Consider the following 23,807-nt stretch of genomic DNA (forward strand, 5'->3'; position numbering starts at 1 on the left):
GTATGTACCCTAGCAAAACAAAAAAATTGTGATTCAATTGTGAGTGAATGGGATGAAGATACGTTTGGAAAAAGATGCAGTGGTAACACGTGAAGAAACTGTATAGAAGTATTGTACACTCCCTCTAATAAATGGTATAGAGATGGAACATGCTGCAAATCAGCTTGCCATGGTGAGGTTTAAGCAGATTCTCATATACTGTTGGCTCTGGACATAGAAGCAGTAATGCAGAGTGTTTCACAGAGGGCTGTGCTGCTAAATGACAGGTTGAATAGTCTCATTATTTTGTGCAAAGGATTATTTTGTGTCTTTGAAGGATCACTATGCCATCTGCTAAGGTACCTACTATTTATGGCTAATGAAGCTAGTACTATTTATGGACCTGGACAAAGGGTCCTGCTTGCTGCATCACTTACTGCTAATGAAATTATGATGCGTGTGGTTATACAGTCGCTGAGCTAGGAGATGGGCACTGAGGTAATACACTTATATTACCCCTTTCTGCATCTCTGTTTCTCTCTCAGTTGAAGTAGAGCCATGTTTCTGTATTTTAAGGATTTTTCTGAAAAGCAATGCATGCAGTTAAAGGCATAGCTCATTTAGCTGTCATTCTTAAAGCATCTATATGTGTTTATGCCTTAGTGACATTCATTTCTAAAAATATTTCTCTTCTGCAGCCTCCTCTACTCTCTAATTGTTCCCTTCTCTTTCCTCTCATCAAGTTTCAGTCTGAATGCCCTCCAGCATCTGCTTCTTTTGCTTTTGCTGTGGGGCATCTCTAGAAATGTCCCATGAATAGACTGAATTCCTCTGATAGAAGCATGTCTGTCCTCCTTGTCCCCTGCCTGTGGCATAGCCAAGTCGTACTTCCACTGTCCCCATGTTCTTGTCTTTTTCATCTCTAAACAGGTTTTGCTGATTGCTTCCAAGAAGAAAAAATCAACAAAGTGCCATAGCCTTGTCCCACCTACTAGCACCTCTACTTCATCTGCAGATATGGCTTCCTCATTTGGAGGATGAGGATTCCTTTTTCCGTAGAACCTCCTTTAATTTTTCTCCATTTTCTCAACTAGTATATTATTATTTCTTGAATTAAGTGTAATCAATCAACAAAAACCTCTGCTTTCTGCCATCATTTAATCCTGATGCTTATATTTGACTTTTTTTCTGAGAATCTGTACTTAAAATCTTTCTTTCTGTGACTCTGACTGCCAGTGGTTCTCCATCTGCTTTTTGGGACAAATTAATAATCTTTCAGGAGATGCTGGTGTATCCCAAAATATTGTGTTTAGTCTAAAGGACTAAAGGACTAAGCTAAAGGATCCTGTCCTCTGATCCATTTCTTCTCTGCCCTTTGAGTGATTTTGTTCACAAACATCAACTTGGATTCTCCATTCATAAACAGAAGGTCTACTCCTGTAACATAATAGCTATCTTTTCTTTCTGGCAGAGTTTAGCCTGTCTCTCCAATATGCTGTGGCTCAGCCTTTAGCTGGACTGAGCATGACCAACTGCTAAATCATCCCACTCACTTCTGATGATGAAATTATGTTCCAACACCATCTTCAGTTCTCTATCTTTGTTTCCAAGTATGGTTAATTTTGCACATTATTTCAACTATTTTCACTCTCCATGCACACGAATAAACTGTCATCTAAGTTGTCATTATTTCATGTTCTGTTTACTGAAATCTCCAATTCTCTGATCTTGACAAAAACAGTTTCACCTCCTCATATAAACTTAGAAACTCACTGCAGTGGTATAATTTTCTTCTCTGCTTCTTTGTTGAAGTCTCCCAGCCTATTTACACTTCTGGACAGTATCTTACATAAACTGATTTTAACTCTCGTTTTGAATTTCCCCTTTTCCCTCTTACGGTGCTTTCATATGCTCCTAAAACTATTCCATTATTATTTTTCTAAGCTCCTTGCTAAGGCACTAACGTGAAACTTGCCACTGTCTGAAACCTGAACACATGATTCTGGTGACTACAGTCTCATTGCTATCTTGGAATTCTGGCTTTTGTCTATAACCTTTTCTTGTAACCTATCTTAAACTGGAAACTACTGGGAGTAGTCCCTTCTCTTTTCTACGGTGCTCTTACAATACCTCACACACAGTCTATTATAATGGAAATAAATAAGTTGCAATTCTCATTACTAACTCTTCATCAAAAAAATACTTTAACAATATTTTGGGTGGTAAAACTGTAAATAATTTTACATAGTTCTCTTCTCTGGTACATTGTGTAGGTGCTTTGTTATCCTCATTTCTTCTTGCAAGGTCTCAAGAGAACTCATGCTCTTATTCTTCAGTGCATCGAAGTCTATGCTTTCCTCTAGGAATAGCTTTTTGGTAAAATTGCTATCAAAGTATTGCATGAGCTGAGTCATATTAATTGTGCTCATTTTCTCCTAATCTAAAGCAAATGCTGCTGCTAGGTAATTTAGCTTAGCTTAAATCTCTACCATAGTTAATATGTCTTAGCAGACAGATACTAATTTGCTTGTGCGTCTGAGCTTTCTGTATCTCCCTAGTACAATCAAATTATTTGTGTGAATCTCATAAAACTCATAATGGAGAGCAAAGATGATGTCAAAAAGTCAAATTTTCTCAGAAAGCAACATTGTGAAAATGTTTGTGGTAAGGAGGAAGCTGCATTTCCAGAATTTGTTGTTGAATATCGCTTTAGTTAAGAGCAAATAGGAAATTGGGAAAGGAGGTAAAGGGGGTGGAGTGGAGAAGCAGAAAGTATTATTATTATGTACTGGCAATTTCGTGCACTGGAGGGGTTCTTTTCAGGTGTGATTTTTGTCTTGTGTTTCTATGTGGAGTCTTGCGGATTGCACCCAGGCATACAATCAGCACACTTAAAGCACTTTCCCTCCTGCTGACACTAAGATTGAAGCTGTTCTCTTAAGTGCCACATAGCATACTGAATTGCAGGGGGATGCAAGGCTCTCAGTTGTCTGTATTCTGAATACGTTGTCTGTATGTGGAATAAACCAAGTTGCCAGCAAAGATGCATTGTGGAGATACAGTTCTAGAAGAGTGGATGACAGCAACTGAACCCTGGTTTTAGGTTTCTGCAACAACAGAAGAGAGACCTTGTTCTTCTGTCAGCTAATTCCTGAGTCCATAGGGTTTTCTCCAGTTCCCCTACATCGAAGATTTCTGACAAGATCAACTTTGAGATGATGGTTGCATGATAGCCTGCTCACCTCCTGATGGAAACATTTGCAGTGCTTTAGAGATAGCTACTCAGCACACCAAATTATTTTCATCCTGTTTTGGTCCATTACATCACTTTATAAAATATTCCATTGCATTATGTTTGGGCCCTTTATGGCTGCCTTGCAGATATGTGAGAATATTAGTTGCTCAGTTAAAATCTCTACCTTTCCTCCATTGTTTCTCATGCATTCTTTTACTTTCAATGAATTCATACAGTATGAACATACTGGCTGCATGAGCAACACTTTAGGAAACGTGCCAAAACCTTGACTGACATCCAGTTTATAGAGCTATTACAACCACTTATCTGACTTACAAAACTCTGTGGAGTTTCAGCCTTGGCTACCTTGAGTTCAACATTTCAGCATTCCTTTGTCCTAATACATGTGGTCAGCTCATTTTCTTTTGCTAGGAAATGGAGTTTAAACTCTGAAGAAGCAGGCATTTAAGGTAAAATTAAAAGTCCTTTTCTTTGAAGTACGTTGATTTTCTTGCTGAAATAGTTTGGATTTTTTCTTCCTCATAAATCTCAACAAATCATGTACTGAGGATAAAAGTCCTATCTACTTCACGAGAGGTGGGTTCCCTATTCTAACCTTGCAAGTGTTTGTTTTACATTATTGCTGAGTTGTTTTCAAGTTACAAAATTAATACTTAAAAGCTTCAGTAGATTTTGAAATACGAATATTTTTAAACAAGGGCGTAATGAAATTTAATTATGGCATCATTATTCAGCCTGGAAAAGAGAAGGCTCCGTGGTGGGGAGGAACCTTACAGTGACCTTTCAGCGCCCAAAGAGGCCCTACTGGAAAGTTGAGGAGGGTCTTTTAACAGGGACATGCAGTGAGAGAACAAGGGGAAATGGCTTTAAACTGAAAGAGGATAGATTTAGACTAGATGTTAGGAAGAAATTCTTTACTGTGAGAGTGGTGAGACACTGGAACAGGTTGCCCAGCGAGGTTATGAATTCCCCCTGTCTGGAAGCATTCAAGGCCAGGCTGGATGGGGCTTTGAGCAACCTGGTCTAGGGGGAGGTGTCACTGTTTATAGTAGGGGGGTTGGAACTAGACGATCTCTAAGGTCCCTTCCAACCCAAACCATTCTAAGATTCTATTATTAAAGTTTTATTCCACTTAATGTTTTTTGTCGCCCTATGTTGGGGTACAGATTTTGACAAAAGGGAAGATAAATGGGGAAAAAAAGTCAGGAAGAAAAGGAAATGCACAAGCTGGAAATGTTTATTTTTGTTTAATTAGTCATTTAGTCATTAGACCATTTAATCTAATCTATGTTTCTGGATAAAACCACCTGCCCTTGTTTTTTTTCTGTGTACTCTCTTAAGAAAGTTTATTAAATCTTTCAAGATTTCAGGTTTATTCAGTGAAAACATCGTGTTCTCTGAAACTGTGAAAGAGAAGTACAGAACAGGACTAATGATATCTTGAAGATGAAAAATCTTCTGTTGTCATTGTTACAGTGTCAACCTTTTAGTTTAAAAAAACTTCCTCACTAGTCGATAGGATTTAAAGTTATCATTTTGGCATGTTAAGTTTGCTTGAATTTGGGGCTTATCTTACTCATATTTAGACTTCTTTCAAGTTAATTCTCATTACTGAATGTAATGTAATGGATATAAGTTCAGATTTTAAGGAATGGGGAGTAATGGATTTCTCAAGAAATTGGGAGTTTACTGGTATTATGTAAGATTTTACATTCAGATACTCCACTCAGAGCTGTGTATCCTTGCTGAGGTGTTTCTGAATGTGCTCATGTATTTGAAAAGCACCATCACTCATATTGAATTAGTAACTTAGTTGTACTCTGCCAGTGATATGCATAGAGGAGTTGTATCCAAATCTTTCAGAGACTTCTCGATTTTTTTTTTTTCAGATCTTTTCAAAGACTTTAACAGGGCAGGAGAATTATAACCATGTTGTTCTTGATAATGATTGCAAAATTGATGTCCTAAGTTGTAACATCTGGTCAGAAGGCACAAGAATCTGCGAGCACAAACAGGACGTGTCGTGGCGCTTGAGGAAAGCATGAGAGATCAGAAAAAGCGTGTGTTGAAAGTTGTGTCATCAAGTGAGCTGATTTCAAATGAGACAAATTATGGACTTTTCAAATCCTTGTATTAGTCTCTAACTCTTCAACTGGTATAAATTATAGCTCTGCAAAGGGAAATACTAAGCATGGGGTAGCTTTTCTCCAGGCATTTACTGCTCATTAATCAGTATTCTAACCTGGATGGATTTGTTGCCAAAAAGGCACATGGCATGGGAAGGAAAACTCAAGTAAAAATAAAAAATTATTTATTGAAAGAGGATCATAAAAGTCAGATTAACTATAGAGGCTACAATTACTGTGAGCCATAAACTGTCATTAAATATTTGATGCTGCTGCTTTTTTTTTTATTTTGAATTTATTAACATTTGTTATCAGTGGAAAGTCTAATAGTTTTTTTGGCTGTTTACTTCTGCAAAACTTGAAATATATCTATATAGGAGTTAAGTTCAAAAATGGAGGTACTTTACGTCAGCCTACACTCTTCCAAACAGAAAAGGAGACAAAGTGCATGGTACTAGTTCATCAGAAAAACAGGAGAGAGAGACTGGGACTTAAAATTTTCTAAAGTATTGGGAGAACCGCAATGTTGAGGAATTGGAAGGGAAAAAATTTGGCGAAATATGGTTTGTGACATATAAAAGTCAAAATCTTGTGAGAAAACCTAGAAATTGTTTTTGTGGAAAATTCAATTTTTGGTTTGCTGCAATCAGTTCTGTTGCATTAAACTTTCCTCTATAGAAATGTTCCCTCCTTTACTTTCAGATTTTACTGCAATGAAGGCGGCCTCTTAGAAAAGGCGTGAGGGAGTGTTCGCTCGTGTAAGTTTCAAGAAACTGATGCAAGTGTCTAATATAGTTGAGCTTACGTTTAAGGGAGTATCAAACTGTCATTTTTAATGATTTATTTCTGTGTGCAGATGTTCTGGCAAGGGCTATAGTGTTGAAGAAGCAAGAGTGATAGCAAATCCTGGATGCCTTGAGGTGCTGATGTCTGCAGAAAATTGTAGCAAATATTTGCAACCAGTATTGTATTTTTCTAAATTTTATTTCATTTCCTAGGGTTGTACTGCTCACGTTGGACAAGACCCTTTTTTATGCTGGTGGGAGGACATTTCTAGGAGATATTTATTACTATGCTGTTCTTATGTGGATTTCTCCCATTGCTCATTGCAAACATAATTTAAGTAAAAAAGAGCTGATAGTATTCTGAGCCTATAGTGGGAGTTCACATGATTAACAGAAAATGAAATCTATTGCTGAATTAATCTAGAAACAGGGAAGCCATTGCTGATTAAGTTGGATTTGAAGGACAAAGGGTTTATAAGAGCATTATTCTTGTCATATCTGTGAACTTTTATCCCAGAGGTGATTTTTTCACCTCTCAGCAGTCCAAATTTGGTCTACCTTAGAAGTACTATACTGGCTCCCAGCCTCACATCCAACTTGTGGCCTCCTTGTCTTAGAAACTCCATGTTCCTAGCTAGCGTGTGGACCTGGGTGTTGAATTTAGGAATAAATAATAGATAAATTTATCTGTTAAAGCACAGATGTGAGCAGTCCAAATTTTCCTCAGTCTCTTTTTCCTGGAGAAAGAAGACAGCATGCACATTTCTATAGCTGGCCAGTCTTCTTTGTAGTCCAGAAGCAATTTCATCCTCCTACATTGCAGTCCGCCAGAACACTTTGCCATCGCTGTACCTCCCACTAGGATTGCTCTGCTGCACTCATGTGACTTGAGTATCACTTGTGTATTTTGCGTACTATGAAGGGTGGAAGGAATATAAATTCTTCAGTGCTCCTGAACTCTTAATGAAAAATCAGGCAGTTTTCATGATATCTGTTTGTATGTTGGTGAACTGTATACATGGAGTGGAAGTCTTTGATGGAAGAAGAAGAAGCTATTTATTGCTTAATTCTCATAAGGATCAGTACAATGATTTTGCTTTGCTTTTTAAAAAGCTGATCTCTTGATGTTTCTCTGAAGGTGTGAATAGTTGGCATTTTGTGTAGATACAGCCAGCGTTGCCTGGGTGAAAGGAAGAAAATTCACACCCAAACTTCAGAGTATGCAAAAAGCAGCAATTTTTTAGCCTTCTTTTTCCTCAACCATGGGAGTCAGAAATGTGCTTCTGTTATCCTGATGTATTTCACTGCATACAACTGTAATGGGACTGAATGTCCTTGTTTCACCTCTCATCAGGGCTGATCATACTGCACAAATAACTGGTTTTGGAGCATAGGAGAAAACTCCATCCATCATGCCCTAGAGAGAGAGGAGCTGCATGCATGGAATGGGTCAGTTGATTTCTACTCCAGTCTTGGTTCCATGTCCTTATGTCAAATAATGGCTGCACACACGCTGACTCCGCTGGTACTGGTGTGAGGCTGTGGTGTCCCCAGGCAGCTCTGCAGTCATGGCAAGAGCAGCTACAGGCATCTGAGCCCTCTCCACAGCACTTATCTCTGAGGGTAATTTACATTTGCATGGTGATTTGGGGGGCAGAGGAGAATTAAAAAATTATCCGAAAAAAATATTCCACTGTGTTCTAGGGGGATGTTCTGAAGTTGCTTTGTCTTTGGGGTGGCATGGGGCAGAGCAGGAAGCTAGGATGTGCAAAGCAGACTCCTTTCCTGCCCTTCGTGAAAGGATGCTGAGGAATGACAGGGGCACACCAAAGGAACTGGTCAGTTCCTCTTGAAAGGTTTTTTTCTTTTTTTTTAATTGTCCCTGGTTTAAGTTGGGTTCATTTTGATGAAAATACCTTTACTTTTTTTTCACTTTTTCCTCTGAATGTTGACCTCCTCATTTACAAAATGTTTTGCAATAAACTATTGCTGTCATTACTTTTTAAAAAAATTTTTTTTACTTTTCATAACTGACAAGTGCATAAAACCTTCTGCAATGCCTTCATAGCAAATGTTTTTCGGAGCAGACTTCCAGTGAGGATTGCTCAGGTTCCTGCCATCACTGCCACCGTTCACATTTAGCATTAATATAGTTCTGGTCCTTTATGTTGAGGAGACATCCCTCTTGCTTGCTCTTTAGGCCTTGGACCTTGCCATTTTCCATCAAAGCTGTGTTTGCTGAATGGCTGATCTCAAAAACAGAGAGCAGAATGATGCACTCTCTTCTGTCATTTGTTTTTGTTTGGGATTTGCATGACTTTCTAAGAGCAGAACAGCACTAGGAATCAGCTCAATGTTGTAAGGAGCCTGCATGCAAATTCATGTTTGGGGCAGAAATGCTAATTTCTGTGTTCTCTTTTTTTTTTTTCACCTGTGAGGCCCCAAGGCATCTGGAGCTCCTCTCTTCTATTGAAACTTGTCTTTCTTCCCAACCACTTTCCTTTAGAAGGCAGCTGCTTTCTTGGAACTGTCAGTGCCTGTCCCCTGCCACTCGCTCTTGGCTCCCCGGCCAAACTGATCATGGCTGGCCACCATCCCATCAGGCCCTTGGGAAACCCTCTTTGTCTCAGAGGCAGGAGCAGTGAACTTTGTTCCAGTTTATCCTGGCTCTCACCCAAACAGAGCCAGAAGTTGCCTTTTTGAATTGCTTGCAGGTGGGGGGAGTGAATCATTTCCAAATACCTTTAAAAATAATGTTATAACTGATATTGTTATAATGTGGCAGATGGATTTCCTTGCTGCTAGGCCTGCTATAAGAAATTATGCAGCTATTCAATGGTTAATTTTTACTTAATATGCTTAACTTTATCCATTGTTGTCAATATTGAAAGTATTCTTTGACAATTACGACTTACTTTTTAATAATTATACCTTAATAGACTTGTTCTTTTCAATACCAAAGGTGTAGTTTCATCTACATTTGGAAATATGGAGTAGTGGAGACTCAGCTGAGCCGGCATTGTCCATGAGGTTTTGTGTAAAGTGCTTCATTTCCTGTTTGCCATATTGCACGTCACCAGCTCAATACCTGACTTTCCTCGTGAGCTGGGAAATGGAACAAATCTGCAGATCACAAATCGATTGTGCAAGTAGGGCTGTTGATTTAGACATTTAATTAACCAGTTAAATAACTGACTAGATCTGATTAATTAGTAGCTAATGATAAGGTTCTGACAAATTAAATTGATCTCTAGTAACCCTCAGGGCAATTACTAATCGTTGTGATAACTTTTCCCCTGCATTGTTACGACAACCTCAGTTAGAAGTAATGTGATAATTTAGGACTATTATATAAGGCGGTCTCCTTGACACAGGACAGTGCTTCAAGCACTGCTATAATTAATTTGAGGCAATGTTATTCCTAATGCTTCTGAGTGAGATCAGTGATTAAGTAATCATTGATTTTCTAGGCACATTTTTGTAGTGCCATTGCTAATTTCGTATTGCCTGTCAATTCCTTGCCCATTGAAGTGCAGATTGTGGTAGGCAGCCAAACAGAAAGTTAGCAGATATGCTAAAGACAGTGACCAATGTGAGAAATGGAAGGCAAAACATTTATTTTCCAGGTTTTCTTATGACCTTGACTTGGTACTTGGAAAAAACAGGATTTTTCTAAATGCCATCTGAATAGACACTGAGCTATGCACATATTGGGTGCTTCTACAATACAAATGGTTTGACTCATATTGCATATCTCAAATATTTTGCTCAAAAACAGAAAAGCATATGCCTGCACTGGATGTCATCTGAGGGATGCTTGGAAGGCATGTCCGGCAGATTTACTCCAATGTCATCATAATAAGACAATGTCAGGCCGCGTAGATTTTAACTTCCATGAGAGGAGTATTACTAATGGATTAAGATAGGCTTTTTTTTTTTTTTTTCTTTTCCCCAAATGACAATCACTGGAAATTCAGTGGGTTATTTTTCAAGCTATTTTTTCTCATTCTTTTTCCCCACTTAACTTTGCTTTGATCTTTAACAGAGATATTTCTATTTATTTCAGAACAGATGATGCAGGCAAATGGAAATGATTGCAAGATATTTCTGTTAAGTCACTTACTGTATTTCCACATTCATTGCAACATCTATTTCTGATGTACCTACTTGTTTACTACTCTTGAAAGAGCAGGATTGAAGGTGTACCAATAAATAAAGATATGCAATCTGATATTTGTAGTTCAGCTATTGAATCAAAACAAAAAACCCTCAGAAAATTGAATTGGAAATCTTCTACCTGAAACTGCTTTTGGCATAATTTATTCAATTCAGACAGAAATTAAATGACATCTCTAAATAAAGCTAAATAAATGTAGGTTTACAAACTGATAATGTAAAACCATCCTATTTAGATTTAATCCAGTAGATTAATTACATTTTATCCTGTGGGATGTGAGAGATTAAGGTTTGTTTTCTCCATTATAAACCCCTTGAGGTGGAAGAACTTCTGCTGTGTTCAGTTTTATTTTCTCTCTCTCTCTGACTTGCTCCATTTTCCATCAGCATCCACCACAGATGACTGCAATCCTGGAATCTTAAGGGGAGGACTGGAACACCACATCCTCACCTTGGTGATTAGGGTACCCTTTTGCAGGTGATACCCTACTTATTTAATGTCTGCCTGAGTTGGGGCAAAGATATGCACATGTCTTTAGTCTTTAACGAGTGCTATGAAATGAGGTGGTCCAGGCCACTTGTTCTCTTGCTGCATCTTTTCCAGTTAGGAATCAGGACAGACTCCCTGTGATGTAAAATCAGTCCTTGTCTCCTGCTGGCTTGTTAATCTCCTGGGATCAGATGTAGTTTTGTGCTATGGAAAGCCCTTTTAATAGCAAAACCACCAAATACTGGCATGCTCCCGGACTACTGTGAAGCCTGAGGAATGGTGTGGCCATCTCACATCATAGGCGTGGAATGGACATGGCTCAGCAGGAGATCTAACTGTAGTATATGGGAGGGAATTTTGATGGTGGACTACAGCTTCTAGAGACAGCCCTGGTAGACTCATGGTGGTCCATCCAGTAGGGTGGATATAGTATAGCTCTTCTTTAGTGGCTATATTTATCCAACTCCATCACAGAAAGGATAGGTGCTTCTCCCATGGAACAGCTGTGAATAATTGAAATGAAGCACTTTACTATAGTGCAGAGATAAACAAGGCATGCCCTTCCTAAGCGTTGGTTTGGCAGCTGTTGAGTAACATGAGTAAGCATAAAAATCTTAATGTTATTTCACAGTGTAACTTATCTCACTCAGAATAGGTTTATTTGAGGGAAATAAATTTAGGTTATCTATATGAGAGCCAGTCTTTAGTGAACATATATTTACACCTTTCCATACACAGGGAATAATAAACCTTATGCTTGCTTAGAATGAGACAGAAGTTCAATACTGCTTTTGAAATCTGGATGCTGGCTCAAAGACTGCTTAAGCTGGTTTCTGGAAACCAAACAAAAGTTTGAATTAAAGTCATTGAGAAAGACCTGCTGGAAGCCATTTCAACTCTTTTGGCACAAGTCACACAGGCGGAAACATTTCCTTGCCAATTAACTGATGCTTCTCCTCTCATTTCTTGTATAGTGGCAGATTCAAATTTGGCAGTTTGTGTAATTACACACTCTCCTCGCCCCTAAAACCTCAAAGCATACATGAAATGAAGAATTGACAGGAAAAAAAGCCACATGTCACAATAATTAGTATAATTTTGTCTGTTATTCCATTACTTTTTGGCACAACATTTGAAGTTTATTTAATTTGCTTGTACAAGTAAAGGTGTTTCCTCTGCTTGTTTATAATGGCTGTTATTTCTAAACATCCTTGAAATTATTTGCTATAAAATCTTTCCTCATCTTCATAATACTTTAGTTTGAGCCACTTTTAGAAAGTGTGTCCTTCTATTTTTGAATAGAAGAAGCTGAGAGTCAGAAGAATGTGAATTTGTTTGTATTTCTATTTTTGGTTTGACACTGCTGGAAGCCAGTAGGTGGGTTTTTATTTCCCAATATTTTATTTTCAAAATAAAGCATTACGTAGGAGGAATAGCACATACCTTAAATTTTTTGTTTTAATAACAGGAAAATGTTCTTGTTACAAAATCTTCTGAAGTGTCTCTAGAAATCCCTTCTTGCTCACCTCAGCAAAGTCTTCTACTCTCTCCTTTTTCATTGAGAGATTCTTTCATACAAAGAGATGAGTTCTATAGGAATTTTGCTTGCAACAAAGAAGTTGGCATGTTTTCCTTTACTGTCTCTGCTACACAGATTCTTTTGTTATATGTTCATTTTACCAACATAAGGAAAATAATGTAAGGAACAGACTGTTGACTGCAATCAATGTACTAAAGGAAATTGTGTACACAAAGCATGTTACCTTTTTATCTGTGGAATAAAACCCCTAGCATATGCTACTGGACTACACAGATTTTGCTGTCCAGGTTGGAAAGCTACAAGTTGTTATAAGGTAGTGAACTATTAAATCCTCTGCATTCAGTAAAGAGAGTAGACTAATTGATTAAAATTCTCAGAAAACACACAATAACTCAGCTGAAGTGGAAATAAAAATTCTATTGATATCTATCGCACTGGTAAGGGGGTGAAATACATTCCAAGATTTATTTACTTTCTATTCATTTCCTACAAAAACACCCTAACCAACCAATCAAAAGGCTCTGAAAACAAATAAACTAACTAAAACCAGCTCCCATCAAACCATATTGATGAGTTTTAGTATGTTTATTTAAGAGAAAAGCTTGGATAATATTTAGTGGTTCTTACTGATAGTTGACTTCTATATCAGTACAATTATTTCACACAACATAGTGTTACCTTGAGGAAAGACCTGTTTTTGAGAGAGCGAGAGAATAAGGAAGGATGAAGATTTGGCAAGACAAATCACATTAAACCTTTTTTCACTCTGTTGCCAAGACTAATATTAGATGAAAATATAATGAGGAACTAAAGTAAACAAACCTTCTCTTTTTACAGCTTTCTCTCTAAACTTTGAAACCATTCATGGAAGCTGATGGGAATGCCCCTGTAAGTATATCTGAAATGATGCCAGTTTTTGATCAGTTGAAGAGGTCATAGAACATCAATATTTGAATGGTATCTTGCTAATGGGCCAAGTCAAGTGTTGAGACTGTCACTGGCTGTTCCAGTTCTACTCTTCAGGTGAAACGGAGTCTGTTGCGTAGGCCTGAAGCCTTATCTTCCAATCCTACCTTTTAAAGGATGAGGAAACAATAACTTAGCGCACATGAGCTTAGAAAATGATTTTTCTTAGACATACATCTGTAGGACCCTTGAGGTTTTAGGAAGGTATAGCTCTGTAGAAGATCAGCTGTTAATTGCAGCCTTTTTGTCTTCTCAGACTCATGATTCATGACTAGAACTTCAGGTGACATGAAGCCTGGTCTTCGGTATTAGAGTGCTGCTCCTGCTTTTGCTCACTGAAAAAAATTTCTTTCCCCCACAAACAGCTTCATGCACCAATTTCACTCCACTACTTTCTTCTTGAGCATTTGCAAGCTGGAGCCCACACAGTCTCCAAGAAGAGGCATCACCTGGGCAAGAATTGACTGCTTCTTGGCAGTTTTCCAGAGGGATGCTGCCCTTCATTAGCAGGGGTAATTGCTCAAGACCTCCTATTTGGGCTAGGAATATATGGCAAAGGTGCTACATACTTCAAATGTTTTGATGTTTCAAATCAAATATAGGATCTCTAAACAGGCAAAGTTCTCATTTAAGATACAACTTCTCTTGTACTTTTTTTGCTTACTGATGGAGCCAACCTGGCACAGAACTGGTTGAGAACAAAACCCAGTTTTTTGCAGCTGGCCTATGCGTGTATTTGCCAAGTGGAGAAGCAATGGGCAGTGAGCTTAAAGCCTGTATTTTCATGCAGAATCAGTATCCCATTTTGTTCCAGCCTTTGGATATTACTAAACAGATGAACAATCCCAAATGTATAAAGGAGAAAAATAAATAAATAGATAAAGATACCCAGTACTGACAGCCCTGCATAAAAATTACAACAGAAGTTACACTAACTCTAATATTTTGCATTTATTTCACACCTGTATGAGGATTATTGTTTTCAGACATGTTCTGCAGATAGAAATAGATTTTTTTCTTATTTCTATTTTGCCCTGCTCAACCTGTGATAGTGAATATTTTTTGCCATCAGGAAATTGAGCTTTGGAGGGAAACATCAATTTTTGTCAGAACAGTAGTGAAATCATGACATTTAGTTAAGTTGCAGTTGTTCCAGTAAGTATGTGTGTCTAGAAGTTAAAGTGTGTTTGCTTCTGAAACTGCTGCTATGTGACTTATTGGTATTATTGGTTTTACTGGTAACTCTGTATTCCACATTCAAACTTTTTTCTTTGTTCTGAATTGGTGCTATCCCTTGCTACCCTTGCTAGGACTGAAACTTAAATGTGCCTCTTAACCTCTGTTCACCAGGGTTCACTGAAAAGGTTTTTCAAATCTCGTATGCCAATTTTCAGAGGAGGAGCATTTAATTTACATTTTGAGGAAAGATTTTCAGCTGCAAATGTGTTGATGTTCTTGTGGAAAACTGAATCCAAGTGGAGAAGCATTACACGAACCTTATGGTAGATTAATGCAAATATAGAATTTTTTTCTGATTGTTTAAGATAAAAACATTCTCATTTTTAATTTTTGTTCTAATTTTTTTTTTTTTTAATTTCATAAAGTATCTATTTAACTAAAAGCACTGGTGCAGTAGAGAAAGGGTTTTATTTATTTTTTAAAAAAATCTACAAAATTTAAGAGGGAAGTTTGGATGAACAATACTGGATTTCATTGCCTATTCCTTTGCTGTGCTCTGCGACTAGAAATTCCATCTTGTGAAGAATGACACATTTTTTCAAGATGACTTTGACCTTCTGGGCAGAACTAGAAATGTCATAAAGTTGTTGAATTCTTATATTTGGATTAATTTGTTAAAAATTTATGTTTTCTTTCAGGAATCCTATGAAGGATAAATTGAACTTAATTCATGAAATTTCACTGAGCAATGATTTTATTATGGATTTGTCACTGATTTTATGCAGGCAAACTAAATGTAATGCTGTCTTGAGAAACAGCCCTTCCTCCTCTGATTAGTCTCCCAGTTCCTCCAGTGAAATATAAAGAGATGGAAATCCATCACCCCCTGTCAACTGCCAGGAGGAAACAATCATTGTCATTGAATAATAAATGCAATAGTTGTGTGAATGCTTTTTTTTTTTTTTTTTTTTTGCTATTCCAATCTCTTACTGGGTAATCATTTTCCTCTTCAGCCTATACATAAAGCAGAGTCTAGCAGAGATTTAGGTAATACAGATGTTAACCTTCTCTTTATGAATGATCCATAGGCCAGGCTATGTTATGTTAGATCATCAATAAGGCTAGTGGAAAGACCTACTTCTTCCTCAGTTGCTTATAGAGAGCCACATCCTATGTCAGGTTTTCTTTTATCGTTGTACAATTTTATGTTGGTTAAAGGTGAACTGACCCCTCCGTAGTGTATTGACAAAGATGTAATATCATTCTACTTCGTAGCTTTTGCTTAAAGATAATTAATTCTTATTTGCTTTCCTTAATGCCACTTTGGTCGCACTAAAGGAATAGGTGATTAGTGTGACTGCGTGATCTATTGATTCACTGAGAATATGTGTTATTTCCATGGGCCCTAAAATAAAGCATTACTTTTTTTGAATTGAAGATATGAGAGTTGGCCCACATAGGATGGGAAAATAATGGAGGTTCCAATACAACTGATGTGTTTTCTCGCTGCTTTTCTTCATCTGTTGTCATGGAGAAGTTAGAGAGACTGAGAGATCATGGTAGAATTAAGAAAAAAATAGGCAAGCTGAGAGAAGAATATATGATGATTAAACAGGAATCTGAGATTATTCATTCCTGGTTAAGCCTCAGATCATCTCAAATAAGCGCCAGATAAGCACAGGACTTTGCAATATGCAGTTCTGCTCTCTAATATATGCTGCAAGGATAACTGGTTAGAGAACACTCCAGCTCTTGTAAGTACTGATACCAGTGGTTTCTTGTGATATTGTTTCCGGATGCTGTAGCTTTACTCATTTTTAATTCACCTGTGAGAAGAGCTATCAAATCCTTCAACAATAGTATGAAAAAGGCTTTTGTTTGCTCTAAGGCTGCTTGTTAGCTCTGGGAGACTGCATTAGGAATGTTCCTAGCGTAGCTCTGCAGCGGATCAGGTAGTTACCAGCTTTGCATAGCAACGTTGTGGCCAAGCATATTAAACCATGCATCACCTTATCTAGCGTTCATCATCTGGAGGTTTCAAAACCTTTCTGAGAAAATAAACGGTGCGAATTTTTTTGTTTCCATGCTGGAGATGGAAAGGTTGAAATCAAGAGAAGTGAAGTGCTTTAACTATAGTCGGCCAGTCTGCTGGTAGAGGACTTGCTCTAAAACCCAGACCCTAGATTTCTGATGACCTCTTTCTCAGTCTCTGGTCTCCTGTTTTAATTTCATTTTCTGTACACTACAAAAGAGTAAAAGTAATTCGATTATGTTATTTTTGCAGTGAGTAATATTTTCATGTACTATATGGCAAGACCCTGGTGTATTTATGCATTGTGTTTTGGATAATCTGCCAAACTAGTATGATTTATTTACTTTTCTTTTTGAAATTTATTAAACTCTTACTCGTGTATGGAGAAATACAGTCTTTGTATTAAAAATATATATGACAAAGTAAAGAGTAGTGAAAAATGATTTTCTTTTTCAGGACTGCTTAGAATGTGCTAAAGGACAATCAAACTTGGCCATGTATTTTTTATCACTGCATATTTGTAAATTTCCTTCCTAGAACCATTAAAATGCTGGAGTCCTAACTTTTATTTTTTAACTTTGCATAGAATGCAATTCAGACAAGAACATAGCAAAGAAGCTGCCTGTGGGTGTGAAGCAGGAAGCACTAGCAGACAGACACATGTATAATAGAGTTACATTTGCTCTTGTTCAACTACACATACATCAATTCTAATTAACACATTTTCTGCTTCAGCTACTAACATCCCCTCAGCAGCAAGCGACTTATGTATTTCCATCCTGCACGCACCACCAGCATCACCACCACATCCTTCTCTAGCATCCCCCTCCCCTTTCTAGACAAATGTTGCAACACAATCTGATATTTCCTCTTTTCTTTCCTTCCTGCATTTCTTACAGGTTCCCTTGCGTCAGAAGGCAAAAAAGAAAAGTCAAGGTAATTACAGATTTTTTTTCTATTCTCTTCCTCTTCTGTTATTTTCTTAGTATGTCTTGATCTTGGGAGGGTGAGGATTTTATACTGCTGCTCGGCTGGTAGAAGGCTGCTTTTTAACTACTGTTTCTTGAACTAATTCTGGAAAAAAAAAAAATGACAGCATGCTGGTTTTTTGGACGAAATCCTTGTGGTATGTTAATTCATTCAAAGCTGGAAATTGACAAGGTAGAACCAGGCAGATGCATGCACACACACCAGCGGTTTTCATGTATTTGGCATAATAGTTTTCTCTCCTGACTTAAATAGATGTATTGCTTTTCAGCACAGCTGCATGAAGAGAAATGCATGCATGTTTCTTTTAAAAGGATCAAGAGGTATATATATGATTTACAAAAACTTGTGTACGGTTATCTTAACATTAATTAGTATCTGCATTATATATGGCTTACTGTTTTTTTAATGCATATCAGAATGCCTTTTCAAATGCATGTGTATCACTGTCACAGCTGTTACAAAACAGAAAAACTTCTAAGTATATTTTAAGATATGCTTGGATGACTTGTTGAGATCACTAAATAAGGCTAATATCTTTAATTGTCCGCAGCATTTTTCCTGGTAATTTACTTTTAAACAAACATAATACTGTATTTTTACTGGCACAGGGTTCTTTATAATGAGTCGACGGAGGATATCATGTAAAGAACTGGGGCAAGCTGATTGCCAAGGATGGCTCTACAAAAAGAAGGAAAAAGGAGCTTTCATTGGTAACAAATGGAAAAAGTTCTGGTGTGTTCTGAAGGAGTCATCGTTATATTGGTACAGCAGTCAGCTGGTGAGTACTGTGTCTACCCAGCTCTGGGGATGGACACAAGGCATCTGCAGGGACCAAGACTAGGGGTGCTGGGGTCACAGTTTAGATTCTTTGTTTCTCAGGCCTGACATCTAGGAAGTGTCTATATAAATATGAAACATTCAGAAAACTGCATTTTCTAGTACAGTGAGTACTTGAGAGCTGTTAATTTGCAGCTTGCTCTGCTCTTTGAAGAACTGATCTTTGCAGGAACTGCTTGCATTTGAATCTGGAAAGGTTTCCTTGGGTCGTGCAGTTTGTAGATAGTTGCTACCAAGACTCAGAGCAGGAATGTTTCCTAACTTCTAGCTAGCTTGATTTTGAGAGGTCTATCTCCTGCTTCTTTCTGCATTTGCTTCCATGCGAGATTCATTTGTCTATTTGTTGTTTTATTTTTTGCTTGCTTTTTTTTTGTTTGTTTATTGCTTTTCTCTGTTTGAGCTGGTAGGGTTGCAGGTATTTGCAATGGCTCTTTGTAGTGACTTTACATCTCATTTGACTGATGTCTCATCCGGAACTCTGTAATTAAAGGCTCACATGTTCTGCTGCTTTTTAATGTCCTGCTCTAACGAGTCAATGCTAAAAGTAAAAAAGAAACAGTATTTTGAACAAAAGGTCCATTTTTGGTTCAAGGGATGAGCTTTTCTCAGGACAGCTTGCATAGATAGCATTTCTCTTTTTGTTAACACAGCCTGAACAGCCTACTCCACTTACAGTGTGAGTGGAGAATAGTCTGAGACAAAGAACAATAGGCACTGAATTTATGTGATCAATTAAAGAAACTAGAGTCACAGTGAGAAACTCAGAGAAACTCTGGAGTCCCCTCTGTAGATGGCTGTGTTCTGTGCCTGGCTGCAGCACTCAGGGCACTCTGCAGATGTGTTTCATGTGGGTTTCAGATGGGTTGTCAATGGAAACTGATAGCTGAGTGTAAGACTCAGGGGGTCCTAGGGATTAGCCGATTTTATTCCAGGCTGTTTGCTATAGCTCCGCTTGCGTGAACACATTTTATGTTTTGTGTGCCCTAGGAAGATTCAGATATTGTTGTTCATTTCACTTTCTTGCACTGTTACTTCTGAAAAGTCTCCCATCATATTCTAAGGATGGACTGGCAGAGCCCAGAATTGAAGTGTGTGGAATGTTGGGGGGATGCTAACATCACTGGTTGAAAATGAGAAGATTTAGTGCAGGATTATGAATGGTCTTCAGATTTCTTAAATGTAAAAATGCTACGCTGAAAATGAGGATGTCCCTCATTTTACAAAAGATGAAAGATTAAAGACACCTGCATTAATCCTAGAGCATTTTAAAAAGTTAAATGCTGTATGGGTTCATTCCTATAGCGAGTTTATTCCTATAGCAATAATCCACATCTAGCAACATATCTCATTCAATGTACAAATTAAATAGAAAAAAAATCCTTTCTCTGATGAAAAGTATTTCCTATTTTCCCTTTAGCTGCAACTGTATCATGATAAAAATTTTAATAGACATTTAAAAAAATAAATAGCATTTAAAATTGATATGTAGTATTCTTTTTTTGGAGTAAAGTGAAAGCAACTCTACTGTTTGTGGGTTGTTTTTATTTTTTTGTAGTGTTTGGTAGTCTGAATGAGCTTGCTTTCAAGCCCAAGTGCAATTGTAACAGAAAGGTGAGCTGGCTGACCGACACGCCTGTTAGATGTGAGAAGTGTTGGGACAGAAATGATTCTGAGGAGTAATCAAGATAGAATAAATACAATGATGAGACAATGTACGGCATATATTCCATTTTGGAGGAGGAAGGTGGTAAGAGGAGAGTGCAAAGTTCTCTTCGTCCTTTTCTTTTAGTAAATTTCTCTCAGGATACAGAGGCGCCAAGATTGACCCCAGTGCTCCAAGACTGCATTTGATACTTAAGTGAACTCATCTTTTTAGTCCACACCTCCTTCACTGCTGTCACTGACTGTCCCCAAAAAAACAAGGTTGAAGAGCAGGTGACAGCCTCGTTCCAGGAAGTTACATTCACTCTGAAAAGCTCACACAGCTACACCTATCACAGTACTTCTTGGAAGCGTGCTTGCTGGTAGTACCTCTTTGTTTTCAACTTCTGCTGACTCTCGCACACTATTTTATGTTAAAAATCTAAAGGACAACTTAAAGTACAGCCTCTGCACAAATTTAGATTCAGGCAACATTTGCAGAATCACAGTAACTGTAGGGTGCTGAAAGTAAGGGAGGTGTCCTTTGCTAAAATACACTTGCTTAAATTGATGAGACCAGAACCATGCTTAGTACCACTGCAGGAATTATATCTGAGATCACAGAAACACAGAAATGAATTTGACAGGCGAATTTGACACACTGTATTTTCAGAAATATTTTTCCCTCCTGAATTATGAAGGAAAAATAATGTTACATTCTCACTGGCTTGCTTTTGTTGTTTCTTTTTATTCTGTACCTGGTCTGCATTTCGTACCTTCATCTTCAGTAGAGCTAATCCTCGGTCACAGCAGGGCAACCAACACAGCACACCTGGGTGTGCTGAAGGAGGATCCCTGCTTCTCACACACTTCAGACTTCCCATGGTGGGCCTCTCAGTCTGGAGTGAAAGGCAGTGATGGAGGACGGGGCTAAGGTCAAGTGAACTGGGTTACGCTGACTGCTTGTAGCTCTGCCTGACCAGTTTCGTTCCTGTGAGAAACAGGAATATTTTGCTAGTGCCTGTGCAGAAACTGCAGTCAACCAGACACTAGCAACTGTAGCATAGCAACAGGGTGCTGGACCTAACCTTTTTTTTTCTGATGGAGTTGGAGAAAATAAAGAGTGGGTGGAATTTTTAACTGAATGCGTGCTATTGCAGATTTGGGTGGATAACCTCAGCTGACATCATGTTCTTGGTGAAGTCTGTCTTGAGGCAATCTCTGAAACTCTTGAAGTTTCTGTTGCCTGGATTTAATCTGCCTTAGGTTCACACTGATTCTGGATCTTCTGTATTAGGCAGAGTGGTAGAGTCAATATAGGACACTTTGGGTGACATTTGCTGACAGTAGCTCTTTCAGAATAGAGTAACAAAAACAAAACAAAACAAAAAAACAACAACAACAACAACAACAAAAAAGACCAGAGCCCAAATAATAAAATGCTGAGAAGGGCCAGAAATCAGACACTGGGGTCATCCTTCTTATCTACTGCAAGGAAAGTAGAGCACATAGATAAATCCAAACAACCTTTTCAGTCTCCATCTAAAGTGTTGAGATTCTTGAAGTTAGGGCATCTGTAGGCTCAGCAGCGCTGGGTAGACTTCTCTGAAACATGTTCCCACACAAACTTGATCTTTTTATGATGCACAGATATCATATGAGATAGATAAGCCCATACTGTAATTTATTTGCAGTGTGGATATTCCCACAGTCTAGGCAAGGAAAGTTGTATGGTGTAGGAGAAAACAAGGAAGGACTCAATTTTCAAGGGAGATACAGAACATCAGAAAAATGAATTTGAGCAGTCAGATTTTGTGGATGCGTTCAGGAAAACTGGACTCCTTGGAGAGCTGCTTTCTTAGTGTTTGCTTTCCTTTTTTCACTACTGCTCTCCGTAGGCACATGTGTCTTGGAAATGGGTTTAAAAAGAATGTTGTGTGATCCTGTCCACCCAGTGGTTTTAGTTCTTTCCTGTTGACTCACATTGAAAACCTTGAAGGAATCGGTACTTCTGCATATGGAAAAGGACAAAGGGTGAAGTTTAGCCAATATGATCCTGTGTTCCTGGCTGATCTTGTGCTTGTTGCAGATACCTGAATAATGCTGGCTGGAAAGGGACAGAGGACCAAACTCCTCTGCTCCATGTGCCTTTAGGACAACTTGACTGGTTTTCGAATTGAGGTTGAACACAGTTTTGCAAGATGTGTTAATGATGGTTGTCATGGGGATACAACTGAAAAGAAATATAAATATGAAATCAAAGGGTTGCAGGCTGTGATCTGCTGTCACTACTCCTCTTTGTTTTTCTCTCTGCATTCACTGAGATTAAATTGGTCCCCGCTCACAGAGCTTTGCCAGGAACTGCATAATTGCGATATTTAAAAGTAGGAACCTTTCACCTTTGAGTCACAGAAAATGCTTGCATGCATGATACAAAGCCATTGATGTCAGCAGATCACTGAGAGCTTAGTGGACCTCTGATCAATATATTACACAAATTATTCACAGCTCTGTAGGTTGTCTCAAGTGGCAGAGAAAAAAAAGACTAAAGACGTCTAAATATGTTGAGGACTGAACTATTCCTCCAACAACCACGAGGTCTTCTGTGGTCAGTGCTAAAACTCTGGCTGAAACCATCAGGAGTACCTTGAATTGCAGATCAGAGCTGTTCTGCCATAATTAGGGATTTTCACTTTTCAGCACTATTTATTTTTTAAAATGTTTTGCATCTTTATATTCACTTCAAATATTGAATAAGATCTAATAAATGATTTACCAAACCTCCTAAATAAACTAAAATGCGTATAATATATTTAGAAGCAAACTAAAAATGTTATTTACCTCTTTCATTGGGTTCCTTCATTATGTTTAATTAATATAATTTATTTATTTATTTTAAATACTGAAAAAGTGTGAGTTTTTTCCTCTTTCTGTCCCAAGAATTTACAAAGGCAGTTTTTTTTGCAGACATTTTGCTTTCTACTGTGGAGAACAGCAAAAAGTCTAGCTTTGTATGTGAAGCAAATGTGTAAAAACAAACAACAACAACACAACATGTAGCAGCTTATTCTTTTTAAAATCCTGACAGAATAGCAAGCAGGTCAATTTTATTTTAATCTGAACTTTCAGGTTTTTTTTACATCCTGGAAATAAAATCCTAAGGAAGCTTGACTGAAATGTGAGTTAAATACAGCATACTTAAAATCATGTTAAAGATAACATATTGGATAAAAGTAAATATTCTCTGCACTTTCAGTGTTTTAAAATATTATGGTTATCCCAAGAAGATTTCCTTATGTTTATTTGAAATTTTACTTTCTGACTGTAATGACACGCAAGGAAAAAAACCCATAACACTTATATCCATTTTTTTTTTCCTCTCCTTCCTTTTGTCTGACAATAATGGAGCTACGTCAAACACCTAGGCACACCTGAGGTGCAACCAGTAGTGGAAAAAAAAGTAGTTCCTACAATTCATGCTGTTATCTTTCTTTCTCTCATATATAAAATGAAACATGAAAATTTTCTTACAAATAAATGTGAAATCATGGGTAGCATTAACACAGAGCTGAAATGTGATGCATTGAACATCATCTAATTTTTTTTGCCACTGGAACATGCTAGATGCTACATAAGAATGGAGAGTTCTCTGTAGTAATACTAGTAAATGAAATCAAGGCTTACTTGTCTATTCCCATGAAAAATTTAAGAGAGTATTCTTCTAAATTAGATGCTCATTTAATGTGCCAGTGATTGAAGTTAAAGTCCCATCTCTGCATGAATGGGAGCACCCCAGATGTCTCCCCACAC

The 23,807-nt window shown here is 37.8% G+C and overlaps 1 protein-coding gene across 11 annotated transcripts in view; it reads left to right on the forward strand.

The window, feature by feature from the left end:
- Positions 1-23,807, forward strand: part of IPCEF1 (interaction protein for cytohesin exchange factors 1) — a 65,170-nt gene that overhangs the window by 12,323 nt on the left and 29,040 nt on the right. For 7 of the 11 annotated variants that reach the window (XM_042809287.1, XM_042809325.1, XM_042809294.1 and 4 more), the window contains 3 exons: positions 13,190-13,240; positions 17,429-17,465; positions 18,128-18,297. In XM_042809287.1, coding sequence (XP_042665221.1) covers positions 13,217-13,240; positions 17,429-17,465; positions 18,128-18,297 — 231 coding nt within the window. In that variant the 5' untranslated portion in view covers positions 13,190-13,216. Of the gene's footprint in view, positions 1-6,063; positions 6,120-7,545; positions 7,596-13,189; positions 13,241-17,428; positions 17,466-18,127; positions 18,298-23,807 lie in introns of those variants that run through there. The other 4 variants (XM_042809278.1, XM_042809315.1, XM_042809347.1 and 1 more) reach the window with 4 other exon arrangements.

Source organism: Centrocercus urophasianus, unplaced genomic scaffold (genome assembly GCF_019232065.1).
Source record: "Centrocercus urophasianus isolate 14NV4802_14NV808 unplaced genomic scaffold, USGS_Curo_1.0 seq_10, whole genome shotgun sequence".
Classification (NCBI taxonomy): Eukaryota; Metazoa; Chordata; class Aves; order Galliformes; family Phasianidae; genus Centrocercus; species Centrocercus urophasianus.